The sequence below is a fragment of the Mobula hypostoma genome, chromosome 12, assembly GCF_963921235.1.
Source record: "Mobula hypostoma chromosome 12, sMobHyp1.1, whole genome shotgun sequence".
Lineage (NCBI taxonomy): Eukaryota > Metazoa > Chordata > Chondrichthyes > Myliobatiformes > Myliobatidae > Mobula > Mobula hypostoma.
This window is the reverse complement of record NC_086108.1, coordinates 114652595-114667119: the sequence shown is the minus strand read 5'-3', so window position 1 is coordinate 114667119 and position 14525 is coordinate 114652595. Positions and strand designations below refer to the sequence as shown.

Below are 14525 nucleotides of genomic sequence, written 5' to 3'. Positions count from 1 at the left end.
GTATGTATCAATGGTGCTGAGTTGTATATGGTTGAGAACATCACCAGTAGTCCTGATAAACGGTCTCAGCCCAAAATATCGACTGTCTATTCCCCTCCAGGAATGCTGTCTGACCTGCTGAGTTCCTCCAGCATTTTTTTTTGATTAGATTATGAGGACACTCAGTCCTCGTTTATTGTCATTTAGAAATGCATGCATTAAAAATGATACAATGTTCCTCCAATATGATATCACAGAAACACAAGACAGACCAAGACTAAAACTGACAAAAACTACTGAATTATAACATATGGTTACAACAGTGCAAAGCAATACCGTAATTTGATAAGAGCAGACCATAGGCACGGTAAAAAAAAAGTCTCAAAGTCCCAATAGCTCCAACATCTCACGCAGATGGTAGAAGGGAGAAACTCTCCCTGCCATGAGCTTCCAGCGCCGCAAACTTGCCGATGCAGCACCCTGGAAGCACCCGACCACAGTCTGACTCTGAGTCCGTCCGAAAACTTCGAGCCTCCGACACCAAGCACCGAGCACCATCTCTGCCGAGCGCTTCGACCCCGGCCCCGGCTGCCAAGGATTCGGGGCCTTCCCCTTAGGAGATTTTGGATCACACAGTAGCAGCGGCAGAGAAGCAGGCATTTCAGAAGTTTCACCAGATGTTCCTCCGCGCTGTCACGTCTGCCTCCATCAAATCAGAATTGTGCACGGCCTCCTACTTTACAGATAACAGGTATTCATCACCGGAAAGGCCGTGCGTGCTGCGTCGCACCGCCATCTTCTCCTCCTCCTTTTGTGTGTGTTACTCAAGATTTCCAGAATCTGCAGAATCTTTTGTGTATATCATCACTAGCCTGCCCAAATTGAACCGTGTAGAGACTATGGCCAAGAAAACTCACCGCTCCACAACTTCCTCAGGAGGCTAAGAAATCCAGAATGCCCCTGCTGACCCTCACCAATTTTTATAGATGCACACTTGAAAAACCTCCTAAATGGATGCATTGTAGTTTGGTATGGCAACTGCTGTGCCTAAAACCACAAGTGGACGCTTTTGATTATCTTAATATTCTCTCTTCAACGACTTTCCCATGTAACATTCCATTTATTATGTTTTCTTCCTTATTTTTATGTGTATTTGTAAATTCTTCCTACAATCCTTGTTGCTTTCTTTCCTTCCTAAGATACTTTCAAACAATGATGAGACTGAGGCCTCCTTCAGTCAGGGTTGACCATTGTTATTGCATCCTAGCTATCTAGATATGCAAGTCTAGGCAGTACAATACAGAGAGCAAGCTCCCCCTCTCCACACAGCTGACAATCCAAAGGAATGGCAGAGACTGATACAGATTAACACCCCCAGTGTTGCAGAGGTTCCCAGTCAGCATTAAACTCAATGTAGAACTGGCTTAGGGACTCAAGCTCAGTAGTTTTCCCTTGGGGTTTACTCCCCAAGCCTTTCCCATTCCTACAAGACAGCAGAGGCTTGAGGTCAGAGTTTTCCTTCTTTTAGATGAGCTGCCAACCATGATTGATTAGGCCCTACCTGCCTAAAGCAACTAGTTTAAAGATGCCAGTAACCCGCCTTTGCCCCTTATCTTCTAAACAGGAACAGTTCTGCTGGGTCAGGACCTGGACTTGGTTGTCAAAGGCTACTTGAGACACATGTCACCAAGAACACTTAATAGGTAGTGGAAGCTTGTCCCCTTTACCAACCCCTGCTATAAACACTCTAGGAACCTTCAAACTAGCATTATAAGAATAATGCTGCACATGTACTATTGGTCTTACATTTGGATGTAAGGTGCATATTCTCTTGCACAGCTTACAACAAAATACAAGAACTACACTATATAATGCAATTAAAGCCTCATATAATGTTGTTCTTACATTCGTAAGGAACATATAACACAGAATGTTACAGCACAGTATAGCTTCTTTGGCCAAGATGTTGTGCTGACCCTTAACATACTGTAAGGTCAATTTAACCCTTCCCTCCCACTGAGCCCTTCATTTTTCTATCATCCATATGCCTATCTAAGAATCTCTTAAAATGTCCGTAATATATCTGCTTCTACCACCACCCCAGGCAGTGTGTTCCATGCATCAACTACTCTCTGTGTAAAAAAAAATCTGACATCCCTCCTATACTTTCTTTTAGTCAACTTAAAATTATCCCCCCCCCCCTCATATTAGTCATTTCCACCCTGGGAAAATGTCTCTGGCTGTCACTCAATCTATGTTTCTTATAATATATGTATTATATTATTATTGTACATATTATCATTCTGTACTTTATTACTAGTTAAGTCTGCATACTGCTAAGTGTGTTTTTAAATGTTGGTGTTGTAACAAAAGAATTTCCCACTCAGGATCAATAAAGTTCTTATTATTACTATTACTATTATTATTATCTTGTATGCCTCTATCGTCACCCCTCATCCTCCTTCACTCTAGAGAGAAAAGCCCTAGCTCGTTCAACCCATCCTCATTATCAATGCTCTCTAATCCAGGCAGCTTCCTGGTAAATCTCCTCTGCACTCTCTCTAAAGCTTCCGTATCCTTCCTATAATGAGGCGACCAGAGCTGACACAATGTTCTTAGTGTGGTTTAACCAGGGTTTTGTAGAGCTGCAACATAACCTCAGCTCTTGAATGCAGTTCTCTAACTAATGAAGGCCAACACACCATACACCGTCTCAACAACCCTGCCAACTGCGCAGATATTCAATCATTCCATAGTCTTTCTCAACCAATTAATTGTTTTCCAAGTATAGTTAAAGTTGCATGGTGGGCAAATGTTTCAACCTGATCTTAGTAACATTAATTAAGAATAGCCGTTAGCCCAGGGAGAACTGTCACGCTCAAGGTTGATGTGAGGGGGAAATGCTTCTAGGTTTGAAAGATGATACCACTCAACGATGCAACATACCTTCAGAGTGGTCCTGCGATCTAGATTTTGTACTTTATAAAAGGGGAATACTATTCTACATTGCTTTGACTGGGTGGATGTCCTTTCCTTTCCCTTAAACACTTTTGTGTTTCCCACAGATGCCTGCAGACATGAGACGCCTGGTGGACAGCACTCACCTTGTGTCCCCCACAGAGTCATTGATCCTGTCGTGCGGAGGGATGGACCGCACATGCAAGGAGAAGAAACTGGAGGACATTGTCGTGGTGAACATGTCTAGATGTTACCTGATCAACTTGGGTGATCTGACCCGCTGCCAGGCTCTGATGATCTGCATTCTGCCCAGGAATTACATCACCAAAATCGATGCCCTCTCATACTGTCCAAATTTAATCAAGTTGGATCTCCATGGCAACCACGTAAGTGAGGGAGGATGTGGGGTAATCTCATTTAAACCTATTGGATATTGAAAGGCCTAGATACAGTGGATGTGGAGGGAATGGTTCCTATAGTGGGGAAGTCTAGAACCAGAGTGCACAGCCTCAGTATAGATGGATACCCATTTAAAACAGAGATGAGGGAGAATTTCTTTAGCCAGAATAGATCTGTGGAATTCATTGCCACAGGCAGCTGTGGAGGCCAAGTTATTGAGTATACTTAAAACAGAAATTGATAGATTCTTGATTAGTCAGAATGTCAAAGGTTATGGGGAGAAGACAGGAGCATGGGGTTGAGAGAGATAATAAGTCAGCCATGATAGAATAGGAGACCAGACTCAATAGACCGACTGGCCTAATTCTGCTCCTATGTCTTATGGTCTTATGTGTGAGCTGTGTGTAATCGAGTGGTCCAGTTGGAGCGCTGAATGCTGACAATCAGAGTGCAGAATGTTTAATGTTCGCATCTGCTCCGAATGATATCGTATTTGTTAAGTAGGTACCGTGCACAATCCTGATTTGATGGAGACAGACGTGAGAAGCACCGAGGAACATCTGGAGAAACTTCTGAAATGTCTGCTTCGCTGCTGTTGCTGCTGTGCGATCGCGAATCTCCAGAGGGGAAGGCCCCAAATCCTTGGCTTTGCCTATTGCCTGTTGCTGGGGCCGGGGTCGAAGCGCTTGGCAGAGATGGTGCTTGGTGTTGGAGGGCTGGTCAGAGGCTCGAAGTTTTCGGACGGACTCAAGAGTCGGCTGTGGTCGGGTGCTTCCAGGGTGCCGCATCGGCAAGTTTGCAGAGCTGGAGGTTCATGGCAGGAAGAGAGTTTCTCTTCCTTCTACCATCTGCGTGAGATGAAGGGGCTTTCGAGAGACTTTGAGACTTTTTTTTTACTGTGCTCATGGTCTGTTTATCAAATTATGGTATTGCTTTGCACTGTTGTAACTATATGTTATAATTATGTGGTTTTTGTCAGTTTTTTTAGTCTTGATTTGTCTTGTGTTTCTGTGATATCATTCTGGAGGAACATTGTATCATTTCTTAATGCATGCATTACTAAATGACAATAAAAGAGGACTGCATAATCTAATCTAAAAAAAAATCTAAAAACAATCCAGCAGCCACCAATCTACAGAGAGACGGAGTCTTGATGCGTTCCATGTGGACCGGGGCTGTCGAGCCTCATTATATGCATATGACATGGTTTACAGAAGATAAACTGGGCGTTTATTTCATTTTACTCTTCCAGTACATTACCTCCTCTGATCCCATCAGGTCAATACAAGAGGACATGGCTTTAAGGTAAGGGGTGAGAAGTTCAAGGAGGATATTAGAGGAAGGTTTTTCACTCAGAGAGTGGTTGGTGCGTGGAATGCACTGCCTGAGTCAGTGGTGGAGGCAGATACACTAGTGAAGTTTAAGAGACTACTAGACATGGAGGAATTTAAGTTAGGCAGTTATATGGGAGTCAGGGTTTGAGGGTCGGCACAACATTGTGGGCCGAAGGGCCTGTACTGTGCTGTACTATTCTATGTTCTATGTTCAAATATCTTTTGATTCCTTTCTCCTTAGGTCCCGCACCATGAAATTCAGGAAATGTTATTACCCTACAACCATCAAAGTTCAAAGTAAATCTATTATCAAAGTATAGCCATGTCACCATATACAACCCTGAGATTTATTTTCTTATAGGCATTTACAGTAAATGCAAAGAAACACAATAGAATCAATGAAACACTGCACGCAACAGGATGGACAAACAACCAAAGTGCAAAAGACAACAAATAGTGCAAATACAAAAGAAAAAAATATAAAATAATAAGAATAAATAAATAATAAAATAAGTAAATAAATAATAAATATGGAGAACGCGAGATGAAGAGTCCTTGAAGGTGAGTAAAGGTTGTGGGAACAATCAGTGATGGGTGAGTGAAGTTGAGTGAACCTGTGTAGATAACTTCCACAACCTATGAAGTCACTTTTAAGGACTCTACAACTCATGTTCTCAATATTATTTATTTATTTATTTGTTTGGGGTTTTTTCATTCACAAAGTTTGTCTTCTTTTGCACATTGGTTGCTTGCCAGTCTTAGTGTGTAGATTTTCATTGATACTATTGTATTTCTTTGTTTTACTGTGAATGCCCACAAGAAATTGAATCTGGTGACATACACATACTTTGATAGTTATTTTGGAATTTGAACTTTCTCCTTCTTGCATACATTAACTTTTCCTTAAATGTATCCGTGGTATCCTTATGTTTGACTAGTGTGTGGTGATCAGAAAGATTAATGCAAGCATGTGAGTTTAAATCCCCAACAATGGCTGATGAATTTAAAATCAATTAACTAATTAAACAAATTAGGCAGAAAGCGAGGTTAATTGCAGGGTTCTTAGCAGTGTGGAGGAACAGAGGAAACTTAAGGGTCCAAGTCTTAAATGAGATTGCCTTAACCACTTCCTCTGGTAGCTCATTCCATATACCCAACACCTTCCATGTGAAAAAGTTGCCCCTCAGATTCCTTTTAAATCTCCCTCGGCCTAACTGCTAAATTGGCTTATTGTCATCACCGAGATATGATACAGTGAAAAGTTTGTCTTGCATACTGTTCATACAGGTCAGATTAATACACAGTGCATTGAGGTAGAACAAGGCAGAATAAAGTGTGACAGTTACAGAGAGGGTGCAGCGCAAGTCAACAACCCTCTTGACCTCAATCCCATTGATGTAGACAGGACCAGGTGCACCATCCCCTTCCTAAAGTCAATAACCAGCTCTTTTGTTTTGTTGTCATGACAACAAGTTACTGGGCTCTCAATCTCCTTCCTGTACATACAGCCCACTTTGGTAGTTTCATCTGCAAACCTGTAGACAGAGTGAGAGCAGAATCTGGCCCCACAGTCGTGAGTGTACAGGGAGTAGAGTGGGGGCTGAGGACACAGTCGTGAGTGTACAGGGAGTAGAGTGGGGGTTGAGGACACAGTCGTGAGTGTACAGGGAGTAGGGTGGGGATTGAGGACACAGACCTAAGTGTACAGGGAGTAGAGTGGGGGTGTTGACACAGTCGTGAGTGTACAGGGAGTAGAGTGGGGGTTGAGGACACAGATGTGAGTGTACAGGGAGTAGAGTGGGGGTGTTGACACAGTCGTGAGTGTACAGGGAGTAGAGTGGGGGTTGAGGACACAGTCAGTGTACAGGGAGTAGAGTGGGGATTGAGGACACAGTCGTGAGTGTACAGGGAGTAGAGTGGGGGTGTTGACACAGTCGTGAGTGTACAGGGAGTAGAGTGGGGGTTGAGGACACAGACGTGAGTGGACAGGGAGTAGAGTGGGGGTGTTGAGGACACAGTCATGAGTGTACAGGGAGTAGAGTGGGGGTTGAGGACACAGTCGTGAGTGTACAGGGAGTAGGGTGGGGATTGAGGACACAGTCGTGAGTGTACAGGGAGTAGAATGGGGGTTGAGGAGAGAGTCGTGAGTGTACAGGGAGTAGAGTGGGGGTTGAGGACACAGTCGTGAGTGTACAGGGAGTAGAGTGGGGGTTGAGGACACAGTTGTGAGTGTACAGGGAGTAGAATGGGGGTTGAGGACAGAGTCGTGAGTGTACAGGGAGTAGAGTGGGGGCTGAGGACACAACCCTGTGTTTAAAATAATCGTGGTGGAGGTGTTTCTGCCTATCCTTGCAGGGTACAGTTTGTTGGTCAAGAAGTCAAGGATCCAGTTGCAGAGTCCCAGGTCTAGGTGTTTGCTTGGGATTATAGCATTGAATGTGGGGTTGTAGTCAATAAACAATAGTCTGGTGTCAGTGACTTTACTGTCCAGATGTTCTAGAGATGAGTATAAAGCCAGGGAGATGGCATCTGTCATGGACCTGTTTCAGCGGTAGGTGAATTGCAGTCAGTTGAAGTTGTTTGGAAGGCTGGAATTATTTTGGGCCATGGGCCATGACCAGCCTCTCCGCAATTCCGTCATGGCTGATTTATCATCCCTGTCAACCTCATTCTTCTGCCTCTCCCTGTAACCTTTGACGCCCTGACAACAACCCCCTCTTTAAACATCCCCAATGACTTGGCCTCCATAGCCGTGTGTGGCACTGAAGTCCAGAGATTCACCACCCTCTGGCTAAAGAAATTCCCCTCATCTCTGTTCTAAATGAATATCCCTCGTGTCCTCTAATCCTAGATTCCCCCCACTGCAGGAAGCATTCTCTCCACATCCACTCTATCTAGGTCTTTCAATATTCGATAGGTTTCAATGAGATTCCCTCCTCATTCTTCTAAACTGCAGTGAGAACAGAACCAGAGCCATCAAGCACTCCTCATACGTTAACCATGTAGTCCCTCCTAGTCGACATGATGGCCTTGGCATTGTGATATACAGCAAAGGGTACAATGCAGGCATTAACTTGCTGCACATTGCCTGTTCAACGAGGTTCTCCTGACACAATGAAATTCCCATCCCGAGCCTTTCACAGATAGAATAGGGTGGTAGCAAACATGACCGCATCTGGAAAACTACTGTGATACTATTACAGATGTACATCTGAGAGGAAGATTCAAGGCCCCTGGAGAGGTAAAGGAGTTTGATACATGATTTGTTAGAATTTATGGAAATATCCTCTCCACATCCAGTCTATCTAGGACTTTCAATGTTCAATAGGTTTCAATGAGATCCCCCCTTTATTTTCTAAACTCCAGTAAATACAGGTCCAGAGCCATCAAACGCTCCTCATACATTAACCCTTTTATTCCCGGCATCATTCTCATGAATCTGCTCTCTGCAATGTTCACTCATCCTTTCTTCAATAAGGGGCCCATAATTGCTCACAATACTCTGAGCTCAGTCTGAGCAATTTGTACCACTAACATTGTCTCTGTTTCTGTTGTTAGATCACTGAGCTTCCAGGTGAGAGCTTTTGGTCAGACATGAGGTGTCTGCAAGTTCTCTATCTGCACAACAACATCATTGGTGATGCGAATGACATTGAAGCCCTGTGTGCCTGCCCACGGCTTACCGTTCTGACCTTGTCCGACACCCCCGTGAGCCTCTTGCCAAACTATCGACACTTCATCGTCAACAACATCTGGTCTCTCAAAGCTCTGGACAACTTTGTCATTGCCGATGAGGAAGTCATGGAGGATAATCTGAACAGCTGCCAGTTCAGAGCTCTCAGTTGCCAGTTCTTTGTTTATCCTCCAAAGCCCCCACAGGTTGGTCCCACGTGTTGAGGGAAAGAAACTCTTCAATTTCCATTTGGAGTCGAGCTCCAATTTCCATTTGGTGGATGAAGCTGTCCCGGAGCCTGTTGGTCCTGGCTTTTACGCTGTGGTACCGTTTCCCAGATGGTAGCAGCTGGAATAGATTGTGGTTGGGGTGACTCGGGTCCCCAGTGATCCTACGGGCCCTTTTTACACACCTGTCTTTGTAAATGTCCTGAATCATAGAAACATAGAAAATAGGTGCCGGAGTAGGGGCCATTCGGCCCTTTGAGCCTGCATCGCCATTCAGTATGATCATGGCTGATCATCCAACTCAGAACCCTGTACCAGCCTTCCCCCCATACCCCCTGATCCCTTTAGCCACAAGGGCCATATCTAACTCCCTCTTAAATATAGCCAGTGAACTGGCCTCAACTGTTTCCTGTGGCAGAGAATTCCACAGATTCACCACTCTGTGTGAAGAAGTTTTTCCTAATCTCGGTCCTAAAAGGCTTCCCCTTTATCCTCAAATCATGGGAAGTTCGCAACTACACATGCGCTGGACTGTCCGCACCACTCTCTGCAGAGTCCTGCGATTAAGGGAGGTACAGTTCCCATACCAGGCAGTGATGCAGCCAGTCAGGATGCTCTCAGTTGTGCCCCTGTAGAAAGTTCTTAGGATCTGGGGGCCCATTCCAAACTTCCTCAACTGTCTGAGGAGAAAGAGGCGCTGTCGTGCCTTTTTAACCACACAGCTGGTGTGTACGGACCACGTGAGGTCCTCAGTGATGTGGATGCCGAGGAACTTAAAGCTGTTTACCCTCTCAACCCCAGATCCATTGATGTCAATAGGGGTTATCCCGTTTCCATTCCTCCTGTAATCGCCAATCAGCTCCTTTGTTTATGCAACATTGAGGGAGAGCTTGTTTGCTTGACACTACTGTGTCAGAGAGATGACTTCTTCCCTGTAGGCCACCTCGTTAGTGGTTGAGATAAGGCCATTCAATGTGGTGTCATCAGCAAATTTAATTAGCAGATTGGAGCTGTGGGTAGCGATACAATCACGGGTATACGGGGAGTAAAGGAGGGGACCCAGTACGCAGCCCTGAGCAGCTCCTGTATTGAGAGTCAGAGGGTTGGAGGTGAGGGAGCCCACTTTTACAACTTGCTAGTGATTTGACTGCATAAGGCAGGGTCAAGGCCGAGATCTCTGAGTTGATGAATCCAAAGGAACATCAGAGACCAATACAGTTTGACACCAGAGGTGTTGCAGAAGTTGCTAGTCAGCGTTGAATTCAATGTAGGACTCTAGCTCTGGATTTCCCTTCCAGGTTTATTCCCAAAGTCTTCCCCATGAGTGGGTATAACTGCAAGGTAGCTAAGTTTTCCTTCTTCTAGATGAGCTGCTAACCATGACTAACAAGCCACATCTGCCCAGAGTGACCTTGGCAAAGCCATGCTGACTACACCATTTGGCTCATCGAGTCTGCTTGACCATTCAATCATGGTCTGATCCAACTCTTCCAGTCATCCCCACTCCCCTGCCTTCTCCCCATACCCTTTGATGCCCTGGCTAATCGAGAACCTATCTATCTCTGCCTTAAATACACCCAACAACTTGGCCTCCACAGCCATTCGTGGCAACAAATTCCACACATTTACCACCCTCTGACTAAAGTAATTTCTCCGCATCTCAGTTCTAAAAGGACGTCTTTCAATCCCGAAGTCGTGCCCTCTTGTCGTAGAATCCACTACCATGGGAAATAACTTTGCCATATCTAATCTGTTAAGGCCTTTTAACATTTGGAATGTTTCTATGAGATCCCATCTTACTCTCCTGAACTCCAGGGAATACAGCCCAAGAGCTGCCAGATGTTCCTCATACAGTAACCCTTTCATTCCTGGAATTATTCTCATGAATCTTCTCTGAACCCTCTCCTACGTCAGAATATCCTTTCTAAAATAAGCCTGAAACAGCACGCAATACTCCAAGTGTGGTCTCACGAGTACCTTATAGAGCCTCAACATCACATCCCTGCTCTTATATTCCATACCTCTAGAAATGAATGCCAACATTGCATTCGCTTTCTACACCCCCATCTGAACCTGGAGGTTAACCTTTAGACTATCTTGCACAATGACTCCCAAGTCCCTTTGCATCTCTGCATTTTAAATTTTCTCTGCATCTAAATAATAGTCTGCCCGTTTATTTTTTCCACCAAAGTGCATGATCATACACTTTCCAACATTCTATTTCATTTGCCACTTCTTTGCCCATTCCCCTAAACTATCTAAGTCTCTCTGCAGGCTCTCTGTTTCCTCAACACTTTTTGTATCTCTAAATTTTAAAAAAATGCATAAGTAAACAGATAGATAAATAAATAACTAAAGATATCCCCTTAACATTCATAATTAATTTGTTTTCCTTGCGAACACTGCTTATCTGATGACATCTGCCTATGATGCTGATTTTCATGGCACAGATGGTCTTGCGCAGATGACGATAAACTTGACTTTGACTTTACTGTAGCTTCCCTTGCCTGGACTGGAAGAGCTCAGCAGTTGGACTCACGAGCAGCATGGTAGTGTAGTGGTTTGTGTAAATCCTTACGGTGCCAGCAGTCGCTGCAGTTCAAATTCCACCGCTGTCTGTAAGCAGGTTGTGATTGTGTGGGTTTCCTCTCGCAGTCCAAATCGTACCAATTAGTAGGTTAATTGGTCAGCTATTTGATAAGGTTCCCCATGCAAGGCTCCTTCAGAAAGTATTGAGGCACGGGATCCAAGGAGACCTGGCTTTGTGGATCCAGAATTGGCTTGCCCACAGCAGGCAAAGGGTGGTTGTAGATGGTTTGTATTCTGCATGGGGGTCAGTGACCAGTGGTGTTCTGTAGGGATCTGTTCTGGGACCCCTCCTGTTTGTGATTTTTATGAATGACCTGGATGAAGAAGTAGAAGAGTGGGTTAGTAAGTTTGCTGATGACACAAAGGTTGGGGGTGTCGTGGATAGTGTGGAGGGCTGTCAGAGGTTACAGCAAGACATTGATAGGATGCAAGACTGGGCTGAGAAGTGGCAGATGGAGTTCAACCCAGATAAGTGTGAGGAGGCTCATTTTGGTAGGTCAGATTTGAAGACAGAATACAATATTAATGGTAAGACTCTTGGGGTCCATGTCGATAGGACACTCAAAACTGCTGCACAGGTTGAGTGTTGTTAAGAAAGCATATGGTGTGTTGGTATTCATCAACGTGAGCTATGAGGTAATGTTACAGCTATATAAGACCTTGGTCAGACTCCACGTTGAGTACTGTGTTCAGTTCTGGTCACCTCACCACAGGAAGGATGTGGATACTATAGAGAGAGTGCAGACGAGATTTACAAGGACATTGCCTGGATTGGAGGGCATACCTTATGAGAATAGGTTGAGTGTCCTTGGCCTTTTCTCCTTGGAGTAACGGAGGATAAGAGGTAACCTGATAGAGGTGTATAAGATGATGAGAGGCATTTTCCCAGGGCTGAAATAGCTAACACAAGGGGGCATAGTTTTAAGGTGCTTGGAAATGGGTACCGAGGGGATGTCAGGGGTAAGTTTTTCAAACACAGAGAGTAGTGGGTGCATGAATGCACTGCCGTCGGTGGTTGTAGAAGCAGACACAATAGGGTCTTTTAAGAGACTCTTAGTTAGGTACATGGAGCTTAGAAAAATAGAGTGTTATCCAGTAGGGAAATTCTAGGCAGTTTCTGGAGTAAGTTACATGGTTGGCACAACTTTGGGCCGAAGGGCCTGTATAGCTGTGCTGTATGTTCTAGATGGAAGTAATTGAGCAGTGTGGGCTTGTTGGGTCAGATGGGCTTGTTACCATGCAGTATCTATATAAAGTAAAATAACAAATAAAATTCACATTATGAACATATCCTCCTAATATTTATGTTTAATTTGTGTTTTTCTTGTGAATGCTACTTATCTGATGCCATCTGCCTGTAGTGCCTCAAATAAGTTTTTAATTTCACCTGTGCACACATGGACTTGTGCATATAGCGATAAACTTGACTTGGACTTCAATGTACCTTCCCCCACCTTGTTTCATCTCCTAAAATACACTACCTCACTCGTCTCTGGGTTCAATTTCCTAGCCAATTGACCAGCCCTCCTCTCCTTGGTCCAAATCTCTCTCAGTGTCAGGCACACAGACCAAAACCAGGGACATTGGCAAGGTAAACAGGATTCTTTTCCTTTCAGATACTCCTCAGCCATTTCCCTCTTTGACCAAGTTTCTGGGCGCTTTTTCGAATGCGTCCGCCACTGTGTCCTGTGAAGTTGGTCTTGCAGTTTTCCAGCAGTAGAAGCATTACTGTTGTCTCAGGTCTCAGGCTGAGTCACATACTGTCGTTGATACTGTCGCCTCTCTTACAGACATCGACCTGGTGCAATGAGATGGAGAATATCCGAAAACTGATGGCCACTGTAAACACCATCCTGGCCCATCACTCTCCAGTGCACATCATCCAGCGATGGATCCGTGGCCACATCACCAGGAAGAAGCTGAGCAGGTATTAGCCCTGCCCCAGCGCTCTTATTGATCCCCACACTACACTTGCTGAATCAGATTTGGGTACAAAGGGACTTGGGAGCCCTTGTGTAGGAATCCTGAAAGGTTAACTTGCAGGTTTAGTCGGTTGTAAGGAAGACAAATGCAATGTCAGCATTCAATTTACAAAGCTTTAGCATTACATCCTAGTTTTTAAGGCATTGGTCAGACCATACTTGGAGTATTGTGAGCAGTTTTGAGCTCTTAACTAAGAAAAGATGCACTAACCTTGGAAAGTGTGCTGAGGTTGTTCACAAGAACTGTCCTGGAAATGAAAGGGTTAATGTATAAGGAGCATTTAATGGTTCTGGGCCTGTATCTGCTAGAGGTTAGAAGAACAAGGGAGGATCTCGTTGAAACCTATTGAATATTGAAAAGCCTGAACAGAGTGGATGTGAGGAGAATAGAAAAAACATAGAAAACCTACAGCACAATACCGGCCCTTTGGCCCACAATGCTGTGCCAAACATGTACTTTGGAAATTACCTAGGGTTACCCATAGCCCTCTTTTTTTATGCTCCATGTACCTATCCAAGAGTCTCTTAAAAGACCCTATTGTATCTGCCTCCACCACAGTCGCCGGCAGCCCATTCCACGTGCTCACCACTCTCTACATAAAAAACTCACCCTGTCATACCCTCTGTACCTACTTCCAAGCACCTATTGTGTTAGCCATTTGAGACCTGGGAAAAAGTCTCTGACTATCCACATGATCAATGCCTTTCATTATTTAATACACCTCTCTCATCCTCTGTCGCTCCAAGAAGAAAAGGCTGAGTTCACTCAACCTATTCTCATAAGGCATGCTCCCCAATCCAGGCAACATCCTTGTAAGTCTCCTCTGTACCATTTCTATAGTTTCCACATACTTCCTGTAGTGAGGTGACCAGAACTGAGCACAGTACTTCAAGTTGGGTCTGACCAGGGTCCTATATAGCTGTAATATTACCTCTCGGCTCTTAAACTCAATCCTATGGTTGATGAAGGCCAATACACCGTATGCCTTCTTAACCACAGAGTCAATCTGTGCTGCATCTTTGAGTGTCCTATGGACTCGGACCCCAAGATCCTTCTTATCCTCCACATTGCCATGAGTCTTACCGTTAATACTATACATGTATTCTGCCATCATATTTGACCTACCAAAATGAACCACCTCATACTTATCTGGGTTGAACTCCACCTGCCACTTTGCAGCCCACACGCACAAAACGCTGGAGGAACTCAGCAGGTCGGGCAGCATCTGTGGAAACAAACAGTCAACGTTTTGGGCTGAGACCCTTCATCGTTGAGCTCCTCCAGCGTTTTGTGCTTGTTGCTTTGACCCTAGCATCTGCAGAATATTTTGTGTTTACTTCTCAGCCCAATTTTGCATCCTATTGATGTCCCGCTGTAACCTGT

General features: G+C 44.5%; 1 protein-coding gene across 1 annotated transcript in view; it reads left to right on the top strand.

Moving 5' to 3' along the window:
- Window positions 1-14525, top strand: part of LOC134355077 (leucine-rich repeat and IQ domain-containing protein 3-like) — a 58031-nt gene that overhangs the window by 21852 nt on the left and 21654 nt on the right. Inside the window, exons 2-4 of the mRNA XM_063064815.1 lie at window positions 3045-3323; window positions 8229-8549; window positions 12950-13086. Coding sequence (XP_062920885.1) covers window positions 3045-3323; window positions 8229-8549; window positions 12950-13086 — 737 coding nt within the window. The remainder of the gene's footprint in view (window positions 1-3044; window positions 3324-8228; window positions 8550-12949; window positions 13087-14525) is intronic.